Source organism: Bos taurus, chromosome 16 (genome assembly GCF_002263795.3).
Source record: "Bos taurus isolate L1 Dominette 01449 registration number 42190680 breed Hereford chromosome 16, ARS-UCD2.0, whole genome shotgun sequence".
Lineage (NCBI taxonomy): Eukaryota > Metazoa > Chordata > Mammalia > Artiodactyla > Bovidae > Bos > Bos taurus.
Genome location: NC_037343.1, coordinates 71686077 through 71708505, shown reverse-complemented (window position 1 = coordinate 71708505; position 22429 = coordinate 71686077). Strand labels below are relative to the sequence as shown.

Below are 22429 nucleotides of genomic sequence, written 5' to 3'. Positions count from 1 at the left end.
CAATATTTGATATTTACATTATTATAATCATGTAAGTATATTCAAAGGTAAGTCACTCAGTCGACTCAGTCGTGTCTGACTCTTTCTGACCCCGTGGTCTGTAGCCCACCAGGCTCCTCCGTCCATGGGATTCTCCAGGCAAGAATACTGGAGTGGGTTGCCATTTCCTTCTCCAGGAGATCTTCCTGACCCAGGGATCAAACCCAGGTCTCCTGCATTGCAGGCAGACGCTTTAACCTCTGAGCCACCAGGGAAGCCCATTCAAAGGTAAACCAGGCGGTAAATCAAGGCTATGTTTCCTCTCATCTCCAATTTCTGTTCTCCCTAGACTGAGCAATTTGCATTGTTTCCTAGGTAGACATAACTAATTCAACCATAAACTATGGACCAATGAAATAAAATCAAATCTCTAGATCAGGTCGACAAACTTTTCCTTAAAGGGCCAGAGAAAAAATATTTAGACTTTGCAGGCTATTAAGATCTTTGTCACAACTATTCTATTCTGCTTTGTGTAGTGTGCAGGCAGTCACAGACAAGGTATAAATAAATTAGTGTAGTTGTGTTCAAATGCAACTTTATTTAAAAACCAGGCAGTGGGCCACATGGACTCGGGTCTAGATCGCCTCCCAAGGGATTCACATGCATTAGACATTCTTTCAATTTCACTTTCGTGAGGAAATTTCAGCAAGGTTCTGGATGTGTTGCCTGTAGTTTTCATCCTGCAAAGGCCCTTCACTGTCATCCTGGTGAGTCTTCATATTCCTAACGTGGATTTAGTGCTTTCTGTATCTCATGTCTTACTTCTCTGTTTACTCCACATTTTGATGGAGTACACCCCTCCAGTAGTTTCCTGAGAAAAGGCACTTGAAATCTTGCATTTCTGCCAATGTCTTTTTTTCCGTCCTCATATCTGGTTGATAATTTGACTAGATATAGGATTCAGAGTTGAAATTCATTTTTTTTCCATCTGTTTTTTTGTCCTTTCTGAGAGATTTCTTATTTAAATTTCAAACTTTTACTGAGTTTTACTTTTTTTTTTTATCATACTTTTAGTTTCTGAGAGATCTGAGTGTTCCTTTTTTTTACAGAATGCTATTATTGTTACAATATTTCATCTCTATGAGAATCTCATTTCTATAACAATTATCATGGGAATTTTAAAACATTCACAGAAATAGAGAAAAGGGTTAATGAACTCTCATGTACCATGAGGATTTTGGAAGCCGTACAGTCTGTTTCTCACATGACCCTCCTATGTTCGTTTTTGTCTCCATCTTTAACAGTGGAGGCTGATCAGATTCCCAGTTATCTGGGGATTCTCTGTTGCTCATGCACATTTACAGATGTGGGACTACACAGCTGATTCAAAGTTCTCTGCCTGTGAGTGGAGTTTGTTGACTGTCAGTCACCCTGAGGATTATCTGACTGGGCCATTTAAATTGGTCTTTCCTCTTGAATTCGCCCTTTACTCACAGAAAGATCCTCGAATTTCCTGCTAAGAGAGAGGAAAGGCCTTGTTGCTAGTTTTCTGGCAGCAGAGCAAGGTGAGGGCTGGGAGTCTCAACACTCAGCACACAGACGTCACCTAACCCTGCTATTCTCGTCTCATTACGGGACCTCTGCCTCAGCTGCACCTGGGGTTCCAGAGCAGGCCTCCAGTATTTGCTAGGGCAGGGAAAGAACAAGAGCCCAGGAATGGCATGCAGGATGGGGGTTCTGGGGTTCTTTGCTGCTGCTGCTGTTGCTGCTGCTAAGTCGCTTCAGTCGTGTCCGACTCTGTGCGACCCCATAGATGATAGGCCACCAGGCTCCCCCGTCCCTGGGATTCTCCAGGCAAGAACACTGGAGTGGGTTGCCATTTCCTTCTCCAATGCATGAAAGTGAAAAGTGAAAGTGAAGTCCCTCAGTCGTGTCCGACTCTTAGCGACCCCACGGACTGCAGCCTACCAGGCTCCTCCATCCATGGGATTTTCCAGGCAAGATTACTGGAGTGGGGTGCCATTGCCTTCTCCCTGGGGTTCTCAGTTCTCCTTAAACAGATTTCAACCAGTCTTCCCATGTTTAGCAACTTTCCACCTTATTTCCACAGGTGCTGATGCTGCCAACCTCTTGGCTTTTCAAAAGAGGGAGTAGACTCAACTCAAGTCCACTTTCATGCCCTTCCAAAACCCCAGTAAAATACTAGAGAGGTTTTTCAAGGGTAAACTCACAAGGATGGGGTGAACACTAGGAATGACAATAGCAACAAAACCTGGGATGTTGGAAAAAAGAGCAGTAAATAAAGTAACAGGTCCCAAGCCAGCTTTACACATATTAGTGTGTGTGTGTGTGTGTGTGTGTATCTTTTACACCATGGAGGCAATAAAAAAGCCAGCTTCAAGCCAGCCATATAAATGTAAAAGGACAGCTGTTACAAGTATTATAAAAATGAATTCTTGACAGAGTTCTTTTAATATCAAAATTTATATAATCAGAGGAGTAGAGACAGAGAGAGAAAATTTCAAGAGGAAGAGTCCGTGGGATATTTAAACAAGTGTGTTTTCCCTTCTCCTCAAAGGATAATTTCTATCTTTGAATTATAAGAAACCCTCAAATTAGAAATAATAGTCCAAGAATTCCATTGTCTCCTTCTTCTTTCCCCATTTAAACTAAGAAAGCAGATTCCTATGAGGGAAGTTACTGAGGATACACAAGCTCCTAAGAGTGCTTGCAGACTACTTCCCCTACACTGTACATGAAATCCTGCAGAATGAACCATTAGACAAACACATTTCTGTGGAAAAATGTTCTCAGTGTTCACCAGATAATAGTAACTTCACATTTTCTCATCCCCCTGTATATTTGCTCGTCAGTTACAAAAGGCCTAGCACCCTATCTCAAGCCTGGATCTCCACTTAAAGTGAGTTTTTAAGAGGGAGATAATTAAAAACAAAAGTCAGTTTTGTGAAGTAGTTTTTCCTAACTCCTTTTCTCCCCTAAGAAGTCCCTTTGGGTACTTGGTTGCATGAAACAGTCATTTATATGTAAGGACTGAATGTCTGTATCAAACTATTTTATAATCTTAATTTGCAGGTAGGAAGATGAATTAATGCAAATGATGACAATTTTGTTTTTACCTTCTCTATATTTACACTTCCGATTTTCTTATCACGTTTCTAAGACCTCTAGTACAATGTTGAATAGAAGTGGTGATAATGAGCACCCTGCCTTTCATTTTTGATTTTTCAGGGAGAAATATTCAGTAGTTTACCATTTAATATGCTTGCTGTAGATTTCTTTGGTAGATAACATTAATCAGATTAAAGAAATCCCCTTCTATTCACAATTTGCTAAAAGTTTTCTTTTTTATCATGAATAAGAGTTGCACTTTTATCAATTTTTTCCATCTGTTGAAATGCTTATATAATTTCCTACTTCTGTTAATGTGATTAATTAAAGGGATGACTTTTAGATATTTTTTCCATTTGTAGATTTTATTTCTATATTACAGACACATGCCCTTTATCAGATAAATGTACTGTTAATATCTTCTATTCAGTGGGTTCATTATTGCATATTATAGGTCCTCTTATACAATATTGTAAAAGTGGTGATAAAAAGCTTCGTTCTTAGAGTTTGGGACTGACACATACACACTGCTATACTTGAAGTGGATAATCAACAAGGTCCTACTGTATAGCACAGGGATCTCTGCTCAATGTTATGTGGCAGCCTGGATGAGAGGGGAGTTTAGGGGAGAATGGATACATATATAAGTACAGTGGAGTCCCTTTGCCGTCCACCTGAAACTATCACAATATTGTTCGTCAGTTATAGCCCAATACAAAATAAAAAGTTTCTTTTTTATTTTTAAAAAGCATCATTATCTTATTCCTGATCTTGGAAAGAAATATTTCAGAATATCATCCTTTAATATGGTGTTTTCTGAAGAATTTTGTAGATATCCTTTATCAGAATGAGGAAAGTCCTTTCTATTCTAAAAATCTACAAAGAGTTTCTATCATGAATAGGTATTTATATTTAGTAAGTGATTTTATTTAAAAATCCAAACTTATTTTGAATGTTGAGCCAAACTTTCATTCCTGAAATATATGCTCTCAGTACATAATATGATGAATTTAAAATATTTTGCTGGGTTACTCTTATATCCATAATCATGTAAGAGATTTGCCTTTAAATATTCCTTTCTTATAATATCTTTGGTTCAGGTTTTGGTATCCAAGTTATGCTGGCCTCATAAAAGAAGCTAGGAAGTATTTCCTCTTTTGGATGCTCTGGAATAACTGCACTTAATATCCTTTAATTTTCCTTTTTAATGACTACAGAATCTGAGGTAATGTTCCCCTTTTCATTCCTGCTATCGACAACACTGATCTTTTTTTCTTGATCAGTCTTGCCAGAAGCTGATCATGTTAATGTTTTCAAAAAATAAAAATTTTTATGTCATTTTTCTTTCTATTGTATGTTTTCTATTTCAGTAAATTCTCCCTTATTATTCCCTGACTTCTACTATCTTAGGATTACATTTGCTTCTTTTTTTCTAACTTCTTAAAATAGACATTTAGATCACTGATTTTTAACTGTCTTCTTTTTTAATAGAAGTGTTCTTTTTGCTTTTCTTTATATTATTATTTCTGGCTGTGCTGAGCCTTCAGTGTTTCACGCCGGCTTCCTCTAGTTGTGGAGAGCAGTGTGCAGGCTCCCCGGGCGGCTCTTCTTGTTGCAGAGTGCAGTTTCTAGGTGCGCAGCCTTCAGCAGTTAAAGCACGCAGGCTCTGTGGTTGCAGCTCAAGGGCTCCAAAGTGCAGCCTCAGTAGTTGTAGTGCACAGGCCTAGCTGCTCCGTGGCACCTGGAACCCTCTCAGACCAGGGATTGAACCTGTGTCCCCTGCACTGGCAGGCAGATTCCTATCCACTGTGCCACCAGGGAAGTCTCTAACAGAAGTTTTTAAGGCTGTACATTTTCCTCTAAAATACAGATTAATACAGATTAAGTTGTACCCCATAAATTCTTATAGATCATATTTTCACAATCATTCTGCTAAAAATATTTTCTACTTTCATTGTAATTTCTTCATACATGGTAAGCCGTAAATTCCTCTTATTCTCTACCACTTGATGTGAAGATCCAACGCATTGGAAAAGACCCTGATGCTGGGAAAGATCGAAAGCAAAAGGGGAAGAGAGTAGCAGAGGATGAGATAGTTAGTGTCACCAACTCAATGGACATGAATTTGAGCAAACTCCAGGAGATAGTGAAGGACAGCAAAGCCTGGCAAGCTGCAGTCTATTGGGCTGCAAAGAGTCTGACACAATTAGTGACTGAACAATAACAACCACCCTACGGATGGACAGTTTCTCATTTTTTTGTTACAGCATTGTGCAAATGCCCATTCATAGGTGTATATCTATATGATAAAATTACAGAAGTGAAACTGCTAAGTCAAAGGTTAATTTTGAAAGATTTTGCTACATTATCTTCATAAAGATTATACCGATTTATATTCCTACTAGCAACTTATGAGAATGCTTCTCAGAGAAAGATTTTTAAACTGGAGAAGAACGAAATCTGAAGGCTCTGATTTAGGTTGTAGAAGATGATGAGCAGTGTTTCACAGCTCAATTCAGTTCAGTCACTCAGGCGTATCCAACTCTTTGTGACCCCATGGACCACAGCACACCAGGCTTCCCTGTCCATCACCAACTCTTGGAGCTTGCTCAAACTTGTGTCCATTGAGTTGGTGACGCCATCCAACTATCTCATCCTCTGTCATCCCCCTCTCCTCCCGCCTTCAATCTTTCCCAGCATCAGGGTCTTTTCCAATGAGTCAGCTCTTCGCATCAGGTGGCCAAAGTATTGGAGTTTCAGCTTTAGCATCAGTTCTTCCAATGAACATCCAGGACTGATCTCCTTTAGGATGGACTGGTTTGATCTACTTGCTGTCCAGGGGACTCCCAATAGTCTTCTCCAACACCACAGTTCAAAAGCTTCAATTCTTTGGCACTCAGTTTTATTTATAGTTCAACTCTCACATCCATACATGACTACTGGAAAAACTATAGCTTTGACTAGATGGACCTTTGTTGGCAAAGTAATGTCTCTGCTTTTTAACATGCTGTCTAGGTTGGTCATAGCTTTTCTTCCAAGGAGCAAGCATCTTTTAATTTCATGGCTGCAGGCATCATCTGCAGTGATTCTGGAGCCCAAGAAAATAAAGTCTGTCACTGTTTCCATCATTTCCCCATCTATTTGCCATGACATGATGGGATAAGATGCCATGATCTTTGTTTTTTGAATGCTGAGTTTTAAGCCAGCTTTTTCACTCTCCTCTTTCACTTTCATCAAGAAGCTCTTTAGATCTTCTTCACTTTCTACCATAAGGGTGGTGTCATCTGTGTATCTGACATTATTGATATTTCTCCTGGCAATCCTGATTCCAGTTTGTGTTTCATCTAGCCCAGCATTTCACATGATGCACTCTGCATATAAGTTAAATAAGCAGGGTGACCATATACAGTCTCAACATACTTCTTTCCCAATTTGGAAGCAGTCCGTTGTTCCATGTTGGGTTCTAACTGTTGCTTCTTGACCTGCATACAGATTCTCAGGAGGCAGGTAACATGGTCTGGTATTCCCATCTCTTTGAAAATTTTCCACAGTTTGTTGTGATCCACACAGTCAAAGGTTTTGGCTTAGTCAATAAAGAAGATGCTTTTCTGGAACTCTCTTGCTTTTTCTATGATCCAACGGATGTTGGCAATTTGATCTCTGGTTCCTCTGCCTTTCACAACTGGGATATGCCAATTTGGGGACACATTCTTAGGAATCCACCTATGAGCTCTCTTTAAGAATACAGACACCTTATGTCTTCATTTCAATATTAACCTTAATACAAATATTCCGAGTCTTACTTACAGAGAAACACATTAGCACTGCCATCTGACTTCAGAGCCTATGTCTATAGTCACTTTAGGGCTTCCCTGGTGGCTCAGAAGGTAAATAATCCGCCTTCAGTGCAGGAGACCCCGGTTTGATTTCTGAGTTGGGAAGATCCCCTGGAGAAGGGAACAGCTACCCATTCCAGTACTCTGGCCTGGAGAATTCCATGGACTGAAGAGTCCATGGGGTCGCAAAGAGTTGGACACGACTGAGCAACTTTCACTTAGTGAATTATTTAGATGAATTTGTTGAGCACTGACATCTTTTGGAGAGGGGCATGGCAACCCACTCCAGTATTCTTGCTTGGAGACTCCCATGGACAGAGGAGACTGGCGGGCTGCAGTCCATGGGGTCGCAGAGAGTCAGACACGACTGCGCGACTGGCACTACACTACACTGGCACAACGCAGTACAACTTTAAAGGCATAAGGGCCGGGGAAGTTTAACAAGGGCACCCTTAGGAGCAAAACCTATTCTTCCACCTCTTAAAGGTCACCTCTCCTGTGACTTTTTAATATCAATTAAAATAAGTGTTTTAAATAAAATAAAACAAGAGGAGTTCTGCTTCTTGAAATGGTAGAGTAGTTCACAGGTAATGGTTATAAATTCTGGACAAAATGCAAAAAGTAATTAGTGGAAGGCACTGGAGAGTAACTAAAAGCAATCGGATATTAGAGGAGAGTCAGGAAAGACAGGAGAGTAGGAGAAACAGGAAAGTAGGTGTGTTTTCCATTTTTTACAGCTCTTTACCTCAAAATAGTTCCTAGTTAGTGCCACGCAAAGAATCAAGACTTATATAAGAACATGTCATCTCACTCATTGAAGAATCAGAGGACAGATATTAGGGTGACCATAACATTTGAAAAGTGAAGAATCTCAGACAGAAGTAAGCACTGAGTGGGAACCATGCCTTCTGAGTCTGCTCCCCACTTGAATTTCTGGGTGACTCCTGAACTATGTACGTATGGGGCAGAAGCCAGCAAAATAAAGCCAGCACAGTGCTGGACACAAGAGAGATGCCCAGAGCTATGCAGGAAATTCAACTACTCAGGAAATTTAATCATTTGTTTCTTTTTGTTTTTTTCAAATTAAATGTCCTTAATATTTGGATTTTTAGGAAAATCAGTTAGTCATCCTGATACTAGAGGGATGTTTTATTTGTTTCTTTCATTGAAGTGTTTTTTTTTTTTAATTGAAATAGAGTTGATTCATGGAATGTTTTAAAATTTAAATTTAAAAATCAAAGTTTGTTTTTTAAATGAATGGTATTAGAAATTACTGACTTCTTACTTTTAGATAGTTTAATACTGTCTTAACACAGTTTTGTGATATAAGTGGTGTTCTTTAAACTCTTTATCTACCTCTACCACACTGAGTACAGTCAAATGGTTTGGGGAGTTATCTAGATCACTTTTTAGCCCCTAAAAATACACTATTTCTATAAATAAAAAAGCAGGTCTAATCAACCTGAGGATAATTTAGCAAGAGCTAACTTGGAAATAGTTTTTAAAACATCTTTATAAGGAGGAAAGTGACATTAAAAATAAGGCTGAAAGAGGAAGTTTGGGTTTACCAACTTAACTCGTGAAAGACTGTGGTGAGGTTGGTGAAGTATCTATTGCTTTAAATGGGGTGAGTGTCAGGGAGTGGGGCCATGTTTTAACAGAAAATCTACCCTACCATCTGCCTAGAATAGCTTGGACTTTCTCTTGCTTTAAGAGGCAGCCAGGAGGGAAGACCAAATGCTCGCTCAAGAGCAGTCAACAGCTATTAGTCTGATTGTTTGGTCACCATGGGATTAAATATTAAAATGACTAATCTCCTAATACGGCAGAGTGTCAAATGCACTGAATACCAGTCCTCTTGGAATCAAATAAAAGGAGTTCTTGTGGGATATAAAGAAATAAACCTTTGCAATAGCAATAGTTATCCAATTGAGAAACTGGCTCCTAGTGTTCCAGAAATAAAAATTCTTTTTAATAGTAATCTAGAATGTGCTCCTAAATACAGAGTATTCCACCAAAAAGCATAGGGTCAGATTTAGGATCACTAGATAAACTATATTAAAAAAAAAAAAAAAAGACATAAAATAATGCTTGGCAGCTGACACCTCTATACCTTCTCATTAGAATGTTTGAATTTTCATGCCACAAAGACTCCAAAATGTGAGCTAACAAACAACATGGCTAAACCCTCAATTCAATTATGTCAATGGTATGTTAGGAGCCAATAAGCACTGAAGAAGATAAACTGCTGATGCTTTCTTAAACCAAATAATCTAGCAGAGGGACAAGGAAAGTAAATAATCTAACATCAGAATATGGTAAACGTTATATTAGGATTTTCAGAGAAGGAAATGGCAACCCACTCCAGTATTCTTGCCTGGAGAATTCCATGGACAGAGGAGCCTGGCGGATTACAGTCCATGGGGTTGCAAAGAGTTGGACATGATTGAGCAACTTTCACTATATAAGGACTTGCATGTAGTTTTCAAGAGTCAGAGTACTATTAGGTTCGTGGTGAAAAATAATAGACCTATTTTTTCCCTCCTCAGATACCTATTTCCCAGATACAACCTCTTTCAACTTTATTTTGCTGTTCACTTCCACATTGCTTATATAACATGCTAGACTGTCCAATTTAAAATGTATTCATCAACTTCCTAACAGGAAAGACAAGGACTTGGCTCTCTTCTACCTTTGTTCTCTCTCTGACTTCCTCCTCCTCTCCTGCAGTTAGTAATTCCTCCTTGGTGCCAACTCTGCCCTTTGTAACTATGCTTATTAGATTATGTTCTGTTTATTTTCTTACGCGTCTGTTTACTCTATCAGACTGTGCTATACTCATCTTTGCATATCCAGTGTATAAATCAGTGCCTGCTCCTCTGTGAAAACTCAAATTTGCTGAACTTAATTAAATTCAAAGTAATCTGCCAGGGTAAAACTTGATGAGGTGCATCTGTAGACAGCCATCAACAACACAACATGGTTAACTGACACAAGGGTAGTATGACAAGAATAGCTCAGAAATACGGAAACTACTTGTCACCAAAAATAGATTTATGGACAAGAACAGATCCTGTCAAACTTAACACATCAGAATATCTCTGAGTACTCAGTTCCCAGTTTTGCTTTGAGTCATCGTCCTTAGGTAAGCTGCTCAGGCCTCATCCTCAACATACTAAGGAATAATATTTAGAGCTTCCTCCTGGATCCACTAGAAAAGTTTTTTTGTTTTTTTTTTTTTAAGCCACTCAGCTATCTGAAAAAATAATTGAGCAACTCACATATAAACTTTTACTCACTTCAGTAGAGGAATAAATCAAGGCTCTATGGTAGCAAACCTGGGATCACACAGGAGAGAATTCAGAGTGACTTTAAGGTTTATGTTTAAAGAAAGATAGCAAATACTCAGCACCTAGATCACTGCCTCCCTTCATGTTCAGGAACAACTGAGCCAAACAAGAAAAGTAAATACTCTAAAACCAGAATGTGGTTATATAAGGACTTTAAAGAATTTCTGGGTAAGTTTAAGTGAAGGGGTGTGCATGTCTACTTAGGATACAGGATACATGGAAAAGGCATCACTTGAGTCCTGCTCCTTGTAACAGTCAAAGCTATAGCAAACCAACATGCCACTGAGGGCATAAACAATGAGATGGCATTGTTTATATCTCAAATTTATTCATTATATCTTTTTTGTGCTGCATCCTTTGAGACACAAATGCTTGCTGAATGAACTGAACTATCCAGTAAGCAAAATATAACACTGGTGAGAATCATTACTGTGTTTTCAATGAGTCTAATGACTTCTTAATATTTTTGTTAAGACTTTCTTTTTTAAAGAGTAGTTTAAGGTTCACAGCAAAACTGAGGAGAAGGTACAGAGATTTTTCTGTATCTCTCTAAAGACTTAAAAAAATTTTTTTTAATTTTGAAATAATTTCAGACTCAAAGCAAAGTTACAAAAATACTGCAAAGAATTCATATATATGCTTCAATCAGATTCCTAAAATATCATTCTTTCTCATATTTACTTTATCATCTTTCCATATATATTTTTTCCTGATCTATCTATCTATATAGTCTTTCCTCAACTTTTGAGAGTAAGTTATAGATGGTGTGTCCCCTAAAATACTTCCATGAATGTTTTTTAAAAATACAAGAACAGTCATTCATATAACTATGCTTCAATGATAAAAATCAGGAAATGAACACTGCTACTATTATCTAATTTACAATCTACAGATTTCATTCAAATTGTGCTGTGTTCCACTAATGTCTATAACAAAAAAAGTAAAGAAAAAAGACAGAAACAAAGGAATAAAGAAACAAGAAAGAAACAAAGGGGAAAAAAAGGCACCATGCTTTAGGAAAAGGAGAATAGCAGTGAAATAAAAAAGATAGGGTAAAGTATCAGTATCAATAAAGGGAATATTTAATAAGCAGACATATTCTAGGTAAAAAGTATTGAAATCTGAGCTAGGTTATGGCATTTAGATAAAAAGAGAGAACAGAAACAAACATTACAGAAGTAACTTTCATAGGAACTGGCAGCTGAATTTGAGAAAAAGGATAAAATTTTAAAGTGGAAGAGTCAAAAAACTCCAAAATTTTCATTCTGGGTGAGGGTAGAATTATGTTAACATAAACCCCAAAAGGAAAGAAACAAGTTTGTGTGAAGGAAAATGAGTTCAGTTCTAGACATATGAGGTTCAAAGAAGACAGGGTATCCAGGTGGAGGAAAGAAAGCCAAGTGAGGATGTGGAACTTGGGAGAAAGACTGAGAGCCAGAGGTACATCTACACAGGCTCCATTTCTACATACTCTCCTGTTATGAACCTCTTTCACAGGAGAAAAAAGAGAAGACTAAAAACAGGATTCTAGAGAAGGTCTATATTTAAGTAATCTGTGTGTGTGCGTGTGTGTGTCTGTGTGTGTATTCCTGTATTAAATGGAAAGTTAGACAAAAAGACCTAGTTAGCCTTTCCACTTTACAGATCCAATTCAATGACTTTAAGTAACTATAAAATATAAAATATAAATACTGATCAGTGAGAGTTATGCTTAACCATTATTCAATTAAAATTTAAACTCTAAGAATTTTTTTTAATTTGGAAGCTATAATATTTCCAACAAAACTTCCTTAGAAAACAAAAAGCATTTTTTGAATACCAGTGGCAGTAACTATGCTTGACTCTAGAGAAATCTGAAAAAGAAAAGATGAACCCCCAGAGGGTCAAGGAAGAGAGGATAGAGCTTCATTTCCAAAGCTTACTCTCTCCAGATTCATACAATGAAAATAACTTAGCAAATTAGATTTTAGGTTATTAGCTTCTTGGTTCTGTGTTAACAGTAAAAAATTTCTTTCATGTATAACTTCTTATAAAAATTTGAGATGAAATTAAGCATATCTTCTAAGTAGAGGATGGAGATTTTATCTTATTTGAAATGATGATTCACCTCTTTCAAATCAACTTCATTACAGAAACACAGAATTCAATCCATAATACAGTCAAATCTAAATTAAGACCACTTATTTAATGTCAGCATCCTGAATTGTGTCAAACTAAAATGTTTTGTTTTCTTAAAGAAGAAAGACAAAACTGCTGGGGCAGAAAAGAAAAAATAACTTGGGGGTGGTGAACATCAATAAAAACAGCCAAGCAGAACTAAAAACCTGAAGGTTAAATTTAATGGGTAACTTTCCATTTTCCAACTGGAAGCTTTGAAAAAATCCAGACTTTTCCAGAGTAAAGCTAGGGCACAGAGGCAAAGCAGTAAAAAACAAGAGATGACAAGAAAAGTAGATAGAAAGAAGAGAATCATTAGATAGCAAAACTAGAGGTGAAATGAGTGATAACTATGGTGATAAGGAAAAGTTCTATAAGAAAAACTAAAGACAGGACAATGTTTCCTTTTGCTATTAAAAAAAGTCACTTTCAGTTCAAGAGGCAATTTAATGACCTTACTTTCAGATGAGTAATTTGGGGGCTGAGGGTGGTAAACCTCTAAACCTGCATCATTAGTACCTGGTGTGTACCACTTAGGTGTGTATTACTTAGTTACAGTTACTGAGAAAAGTGATCTGAAACCTCAATATGTTGAATAACTTATGAAATTAAAAGACGCTTACTCCTTGGAAGGAAAGTTATGACCAACCTAGAGAGCATATTCAAAAGCAGAGACATCACTTTGCCAACAAAGGTTCGTCTAGTCAAGGCTATGGTTTTTCCTGTGGTCATGTATGGATGCGAGAGTTGGACTGTGAAGAAGGCTGAGCGCCGAAGAATTGATGCTTTTGAACTGTGGTGTTGGAGAAGACTCTTGAGAGTCCCTTGGACTGCAAGGAGATCCAACCAGTCCATTCTGAAGGAGATCAGCCCTGGGATTTCTTTGGAAGGAATGATGCTAAAGCTGAAACTCCAGTACTTTGGTCACCTCATGTGAAGAGTTGACTCACTGGAAAAGACTCTGATGCTGGGAGGGATTGGGGGCAGAAGGAGAAGGGGACGACAGAGGATGAGATGGCTGGATGGCATCACTGACGCGATGGACGTGAGTCTGAGTGAACTCCGGAAGATGGTGATGGACAGGGAGGCCTGGCGTGCTGCGATTCACGGGGTCGCAAAGAGACGGACATGACTGAGCAACTGAACTGAACTGAATACATTACTTATATTCTACTTTATTCTAGATTTTATACTAAAAAAATTATTACACACATTTAAGCTGTTTAAACTCACTTTAAAATTATGGATAGGGGACTTTCCTGGTGGTCCAGTGGTTAAGAATCTGCCTTGCAGTGCAAGGGATCTGGGTGTTCATTGCTAGGACTGATGTTGAAGCTGAAACTCCAATACTTTGGCCACCTGATGCAAAGAGCTGACTCAATGGAAAAGACCCTGATGCTGGGAAAGATTGAGGGCAGGGGGAGAAGGGGACAATAGAGGATGAGATGGTTGGATGGCATCACCGACTTGATGGACATGGGTTTGGGTGGATTCCGGGAGTTGGTGACGGACAGGGAGGCCTGGTATGCTGCGGTTCACGGGGTTGCAAAGAGTCGGACATGACTGAGCAACTGAACTGAACTGAATGCTGGATCTTCTTTGCTGTGCATGGGCTTTCTCTAGTTGTAGCGAGTCGGGGTTACTCTCCAGTCATGTTGCACAGGCTTCTCACTGAGGTGGCATCTCCTGTTTCAGAGCAGGGCTCTCGGGCATGCAGGTTTCAGGAGTTGCAGCTTGCAGGCTTTTGCGTGCGGGGTCAGAGGTTGTGGCGTACAAGTTTAGTTGCCCTGCAGCATGCAGATTCCCAACCACTGAACCACCAGGGAATTCCTCAAATAATTTTTTAAATTGAAGAATTAATACATTCATATTGTAAAAAACAAAGAAAAGGCCTAAAATAGTACAAAGATTCATTCCCCAGACGCAGAGGGGGAGAGGAGAGAGGCAGCAATTACTTTTTTTGGCAGCATGCCAAATATCTAATTAAATAATGTGAAGAAAAGTGAACTGAAAGTCGCTCAATTGTGTCTAACTCTTTGCGACCCCATGGACGTCCATGGAATTCTCTAGGCCAGAATACTGGAGAGGGCAGCCTTTCCCTTCTCCAGGGGATCTTCCCAACCCAGGGATCAAACCCAGGTCTCCCACATTGCAGGCGGATTCTTTACCAGTTGAGTCATAAGGGAAGCCCAATTAAATAATAACTAAGGCTTTATTTTACTGGGTTTTAAGATGACTCTCAGTTTCAGAGATGTTAATATGTGAAAAAATATGTATCTTAATGGATGAAATTGGATATATGATGTCTTACTTGTGTTTTTCAGAACTTACTTGTAGTTTCTAAGAAGTAACACTACTTTATCGACGGGCTTCAAATATCCCCTTTAAAACTACCAAATATAGAAAATATAGTTAGAAAATCATCAACCATACACAAGTTCCCAAGTAAATCCGGATTCTCTAATCTTTCCATTGATCTAACCCTGCCCTTCAAGTACACAGCTTTAATTACACTAAGCCTTGACATCTGGTAGGAAGAATTCCTCTGTCCTGTTTATCTTCAAAACTATCTTAGCTATTCATTTGTCTTTACTCTCTCCAGTGAATTTTAGAACCATCTGTCAAGTTTCCAGAAAAAAACATCCTGAATTCTGATCCTAATAGTCCTGGATAATGTAACTACACTTATATTAAATTTATAGATTAAATTTATAGATTGGGAGAATTGATATCTTTATACTTTTCAGCCTTCCCCCTATGAACACTGTATCTCTTTCCATTTTTTCAGTTTTTTTATGTTCTTCAGTGCAGTTTTATATTTTCCTTCATAGAAGCCTTCTACATTTTTTTCTTAAGTTTTATTGGTAAATACTTAATAGTCTTCTTGTTTCTCAGATAAGCATCTTTTAAAAAATATCACATTTTCTATGTATTGTCAGGATAAAGGGATAATATTGATTTTTCTGTGATGATTCTATATCAAGATTGCTGAACTCTATAGTGGTGAACTCAGTTTCTTTGGTTTTCAACATAGACCATTGCAATGGGTCAATTTGACTGGGCTAAAGGATGTCCAAATACTGTTTTACATTATTACAAATGTAATACATTTACATAATGTTTGGTGTGCTATAAGGGTGTGTTCTAAGGATGTCACTGGAAGCAATTAGTATTCAAATCAGAAGACTAAGTTAAGAAGATCCGCTTCGCCAATGCTGGCGGGCAGCATCTAATCCATTGAGGTCCTGACCAGAACAGAATAGTGGAAGAAGGGGGAGCCCACTGTCTTTGCTAAGACCTCCTTCTGCTGCTCTAGAACATCAGCACTCCTAGTTCTTAGGCTTTCACACTTCCCCACCTTTTTCAGACCTTGGGACTCAGACTGAATTACACCACTGGCTTTCCTGGTTCTCCAGCTTGCAGATACTAGATTATGGGACTTCCCGGCTTCCATAACCAGGCGAGCCAACTCCTGTAATAAATCTATTCTTGATCTCTCTCTATATCCTATTGGTTCTATTTCTCTGAAGAACCCTAACTAATACAACTATCCATCATCCCAATGGATGATTTATATCTCATTTGCCAATTAAGTTTAGAACAATTTCAATATCTTTATAGTTAGGGACATAGTAGGGAAAAATCCTTTTTAATGACTCATCAAACAATAAAAAGACTATGGACTTTCTCAATCCGTCACTATCAGGGTATCTTAGGCAAATTGATTCTCTTTATATGTTACATGCCAGAAGAGGTCTCGACTCTAAATTGAAATTTCTGACATTATTGTTTGGGGTTAAAGGATGGTATAAGGAGGTATGATTTTTTTTCTCAAAGCACTGGATATATTTGAAAAATTTAAACTAATAACAGCATTCAAAAAACTATTTCTGACAATCAGACATTATTTACCTCTTTGATAGAAGTAGGCATCATCACTTGCAAGGTATTTCTTGTGAAACAAATTTAACCCTTAATCTGATGAAGTTGTAGTACCTACCCACCAATTTATAGGAAATATAGGGAACAGAGGAATACATAGGATACAATCAGCAAAACAAAAACTGTATAAACTCTACAGGGCAAACGATATGGTATCTCAGAAAATAAGCTACAAGGAAAATAAGAGAGGGAGGAATCTGGACACCGAAGAAACTTGCGATACGTCAACCAATTGCAAGTTAACTGAATCCAAAGTGTCAAAAAAATAATTTATGAGACAATCCAGGAAAACTGATGACTGATTGGATGTTTGATAATATTAATAAACTATTAACATTTTAGGTATGACAATGTGTACTGGTTTTTACAAAAAGAATTATTAAATTTTAGAGAATATACAATAAAACATTTACAAATGAAATGATATAATGTCTGAGCCTTCCTTCAAAATAATCCACTGGAACCTGGGAAATAACACAGAGGAAACAACATTCACCATAAGAGTAAAACAGGTACATGGGGTTTCATTTCCAGGTTTGAAATTTTCCATAACAAAAAGTTTTGGAGGAAAACACTATTTCTGAAATTATAGCCCCTAAAACTGATAAAAACTTGTAACTTGTTTTAAGAAGTAAAGGGAAAAAACAGAAAGAAAAATCAAAGTGATATAATATTAATCACAAATATTATAGGTTTATGCATTAAATTAACAAAATATTATACTATTTTAAAATGTTGGTAATTTTTCTAATAAATAAGTTTTTCTGTAATTTTAATAACACTCTGCAATCTAACATGAGAACTCACAGGCTAAATATATCTATTATAAAAAATCTAAAACATGGGGTAAGATAAACTGTATGTATGTACTGACATTCAGCATAGTATTAAAATCAAGAATGAAACCTGAGAAATCTATTATCAATAGGAAAATAATTAAATGTGTTTAGTAACCAGGATTTTGGAAAGCCACTAAAAATGTAAAAACTTCATATGGCTACTTGAAAATACTTATTAAATTTGTAATCTTAACATCTAGAACATGTGTAGTACAGGTTGGCTGCTGCTGCTGCTGCTAAGTCGCGTCAGTCTTGTCCAACTCTGTGCGACCCCATAGACGGCAGCCCACCAGGCTCCCCCGTCCCTGGGATTCTCCAGGCAAGAACACTGGAGTGGGTTGCCATTTCCTTCTCCAATGCTTGAAAGTGAAGAGTGAAAGTGAAGTCGCTCAGTCGTGTATAGGTTTAACATTCATTAAAATGCAATGTGGAATAAAGTAGAATAAAAATAACTTTTATGCATATTACAACTGTAGCTACACCATAAATATACATAAAACAATATTGAAATATGAAAAAAAAATTTATGTGAGCATGCTGGGAGAGATTTTTTTCCCTCTATGATGTATTTTCATAGTTATATGTTTTTATTTTTAAAAAGAAATTTAATGTTTTACAAAGTACACAATAGAGAGCATCTAATAACATTAAAGAAATTTAATCCTTTAATCCCCTAAAGCTAAAATATCATTTTAGTATATGTCATCAATAAAAATTATTAGTGAGATATTTTATATTCCTTTTTCCTACTAGTCTTTAAAATTCACTGTATATTTTACACATACAGAACATCTCAAATCAGACTAGCTACATTTTAAGTGCTCAATAGCAAATGTGGCTAGTGGCTGCTGTAACTGGACAGTCCATGTCTAAATAGCACGAACTTCAGCATTCATACATTCAACAAGTACTGCATTCTAGAAATGTTTTATTTTCTTTACTGATAAAACTATCCTGAGGCAAATATGTCAGAATGTTAACACTTGTCCATTCTTGCTAATGAATATATTTTCTTTAAAAATATTCATTAAATAGTACTTTTCTGAATTAATTCCCACCCTCCTACAAACAGAAAATAATTTACTACCCAAAGTCTCTAACTGAACACCTTCGAAGTTACCAACGTTCCAATCAAATTAGACATGAACGAAGTTACCAATGTTCCAATCAAATTAGACATGAAAGTAACACCTCTGCTTTTAGCAATTTATCTATGCCACTACACTCATGGTTTGGAGAAGGAAATGGCAACCCACTCCAGTACTCTTGCCTGGAGAATCCCATGGATGGAGGAGCCTGGTAGGCTATAGTCCATGGTGTCGCTAAGAGTTGGATACAACTGAGCGACTTCACTTTCACCTTTCACTTTCATGCATTGGAGAAGGAAATGGCAACCCACCCAGGGACAGAGGAGCCTGGTGGGCTGCTGTCTACGGGGGTCTCACAGAGTCAGACACGACTGAAGCGACTTAGCAGCAACAGCACACTCATGGTTATAACTTAAGATTTTTTTAAATATAAGCTATTTCTGCATGACAGAATCTTCTCCAACTCACTTTTTCTAATTTGGAGTGAAGCAGACATTTGTATTAAGGATGGGGCATTCTATCCCTGTAATTAAAATCTAATTCATGTTTAATTTTGCTACTAACTCCTTAACAGCAGCATACTGTGCCCATTTCTACTTTAATAGGAATAAGCTGTCTTCTGATGTGACTGTAATATGAAGTGGAGGAAAAAGGTATTCCCCTCAAATGGTTCTCATATTTAAGACTTAATTCCTTTTTTAAAGGGGCTTCTCTGGTGACTCAGATGGTAAAGAGTCTGCCTGCAGTGTGAGGGGACCTGGATTCGATCCCTGGGTTGGGAAGATTCCCTAGAGAAGGAAATGGCAGCTCACTCCACTATTCTTGCCTGCAAAATCCCATGGACAGAGGAGCCTGGCAGGCTACAGTCCATGGGGTTGCAAAGAGTGAGAGATGACTGAGCGACTTCACTTTCTTCTTTCACTTTCCTCTTTTAAAACAACCTTCACTTCTGAAAGAGATCCATAATGCAGTTGTATCCACAGTAACAAAAAATATTTCCCTAGTTAAATAATATATAGCATTGGGAAGTAAAGAATAAGACACCTTTTAAAGTAACTTGTGCTTAGTCGTGCAGTTGTGTCCAACTCTTTGTGACCCCATGGACTGTAGCCTGCCAGACTTCTCTGTCCATGGAATTTTCCAGGAAAGAATACTGGAGTGGGTTGCCATTTCCTTCTCCAATAAAGTAGTTTAGATCCAATCTATGCAGAATGCTAATTTATTAGTACTGGATTTATTGATAACCTTATATATCTTAGTAATAGTACTTTGTGTAGTTTTTTAAACACTTTAAGAATCAGTGTATCATTTGGTGCTCAAACAATGCATTTACGGCACTGTTATTTACTACCTGTTCATAGGATAGGATCTAATAAGTAACCACATCACAAATTTTAACTTTCTCATTTATGTGGTATTTTAGGAAAGTATTCTATAGTACATAATAATATGTACATTTAGAGTTCATCTCTTCCAGAAATTCTAAAAATCAACATAAGCCTAAGAAGTAACAATTGAACTGACAATGTAGAAAACTGCTTTTGGAAGAAAAAACAGTTTATATCAGAACAGTTAAAATTAGCTATTGCATTCTTCTAATTTTTTCTCCTAAGCATCAGTATAGAAACACAAAATCTAAAAGAACATTCAGCTGCGCATTCTGGTAACTGGATATTCTTTTCCTATTTAAATAAAGACCAAATGTTTTCCAAGCACTTAAGTGTACTGGTGCATCACGGCTGCAGTCACTTGGTGGGGAATGTCTTTCTTGCTCAGAGATCTCCATACACCCGTCACAGTACGTTGCAAAGAGACAAAGAACAGTGGAATCCACTTAGTAGCCTTGACAATAATTTCCAAGAAGAGAAAAGTAATGCATTAAAGAAATTTAAAATGGCCTAACCATTGATTAATGGTAAATAAATGATGGCAACTTTATTATTTCCCAAGTATACTCTGACGGTCAGCAATGTTGCAGTATAATAATAGAGTGCTCCAGCCATCCAGAGGCACACTGTGCTATTCTCAGCAGGCTCCAAGATGATCGCACAGGAAAGGACAGTTACTATTCTATTCAGTTCAGTCGCTTAGTCGTGTCCAACTCTTCACGACCCCATGGACTGCACCACGCCAGGCTTCCCTGTCCATCACCCCTCTGTCGTCCCCTTCTCCTCCTGCCTTCAATCTTTCCTAGCATCGGGGTCTTTTCAAATGAGTCAGTTCTTAGCATCAAACTACCTTCCATGAAATCTACTTAAAATACAATAAAAAATACTTCATATACACAGAAACCTATTACAAATTTAATATTTATGAGTTGTTAAAACTTCTCTTTAACCTGTTTGTACTTTCAACTTGGAGTTTCACTCCCCTGGTGCTTTAGTGGTTAGGATTTGGTGCTTTCAACTTTGAGTTTCTCCTAGCATTGTTTCATTTAGTCTCTACTATCTCCAAATTTGATTTGCTCTAAAACAACTGCATTTTAAGTGGTAGTAGTGATCTATCATATTGGCTCTTTGCAAACTTTTCTACTAATTGCATTATTTCTTTTGAAGTAGAGAAATTACATGTAATACTCTAAGTGGGATCTGATAAATACTGAGCAAAATAGAATAATTCCTTTCTGACTCTCACATGTGTTCTTGTTGCTGTTGTTTAGTTGCTAAGATATGTTGGGTACGCTAAGTCATGTCCAACACTTTGTGACCCTATGGATTGTAGCCCCCCAGGCTCCTCTGTCCATGGGATTTCCCAGGCAGGATACTGGAGTGGGTTGCCGTTTCCTCTTCCTGGTGATCTTCCTGACCCAATGGTCAAACCCTCATCTCCTGCACTGGCAGGCACATTCTTTACTACTGAGTCACCAGGGAAGCCCAACTATCACATGTATTGCTGTTGCTGTTTTAGTTGCTCAGTCATGTCTGACTCTTTGCGACCCTGTGGACTATATAGCTCACCAGGCTCCTCTGTCCGTGGGATTCTCCAGGCAAGAATACTGGAGTGGGTTGCCATTTCCCTTCTCCAATCACATGTATAGTCTTCTAAATTATACTAGGGGGAAAAAACTAGCAAAAGTACTAACTTGTCTAGCTACACCATATTACCAAAGTGATCATTTCGATTAAATTCTCTAAGAATGGGTGTTGCTTTATCTTTAAAGTCAGTTGAGATAAAGAAGAAAAACATTTTCTATGTCACATGAAGCAAAACTGGCTTGTACTAATTTTGGGCTAATAGTAATGTTCTGGATAAGATATGCTTAACTGCAGAAAAAGAATACATTCATGAATAGACTTTAAAACCTACCTATAAGTAAACCAAAATTATCATTTTTCAGTGAACTTCATAGTTTCCAAACTACCTTCTATCTGTATGCACCTATTTCCCACTTTAAGCAGTCAGGGCTACTTAGTTTTTCTTGCCAATCTCCCCACATTAAAAGAGAAAGAGATCTAACCTCATTATTTGTATTATTAACATCTGTATATATATATGGTTTCTAATGTTGCATTTTAAATCTCTTATTCTAATTGAAAACATTTCATTCTTATTTAAAAATTTTAAAATACAACCAAACAACTGGAGAGTCTGAACAGAAACCAATTCTTCTGAGAACAATAAACAAACAAACAAAACAGAAAACCAAGAATGGGTAAGGAGTACCATGTATGTTTCCATTTATTTTAATTTCAATGGTGTTATTCCTGACAGGACAAATCTAGAATATGCAATGAACAGACTGTTTTGGAATTAAGAAACCTAGGGGTTAAAATAAAGCCAAAATCCCCCCAACAGCCAAACAAAACACCAATCTTTCTTTTCCTATCCCCCAGGGTGTCCTGGTGGCCTAGAATAATACATGAGGTGACCTAGTCAACCTACGGTTGATAGAGACAGTACTTTATGTTGGATTTATGCTGAGTACTAATGCGGGATTCTTACCTGTAATGTACATGTATGACTGCTGGTTTCCTGTATCCAAGGATCCAGGTTTGAATATCTATGGGTTCAGCTTTGGGATAAGCTATAGTTGTATCTATTATCCACTGGAGGCCTTTTGATTTGTTGTCTGAGAACAATATAAAATTGGATCAATTTTTATATTATTT

General features: G+C 37.5%; 1 protein-coding gene across 6 annotated transcripts in view; it reads right to left on the bottom strand.

Annotated features, from left to right (window-relative positions):
• Positions 1–22429, bottom strand: part of LPGAT1 (lysophosphatidylglycerol acyltransferase 1) — a 128243-nt gene that overhangs the window by 11568 nt on the left and 94246 nt on the right. For all 6 annotated transcript variants that reach the window (NM_001083756.2, XM_059875486.1, XM_024976434.2 and 3 more), the window contains one exon: positions 22263–22389. In NM_001083756.2, the coding sequence (NP_001077225.1) occupies positions 22263–22389 (127 nt within the window). The remainder of the gene's footprint in view (positions 1–22262; positions 22390–22429) is intronic.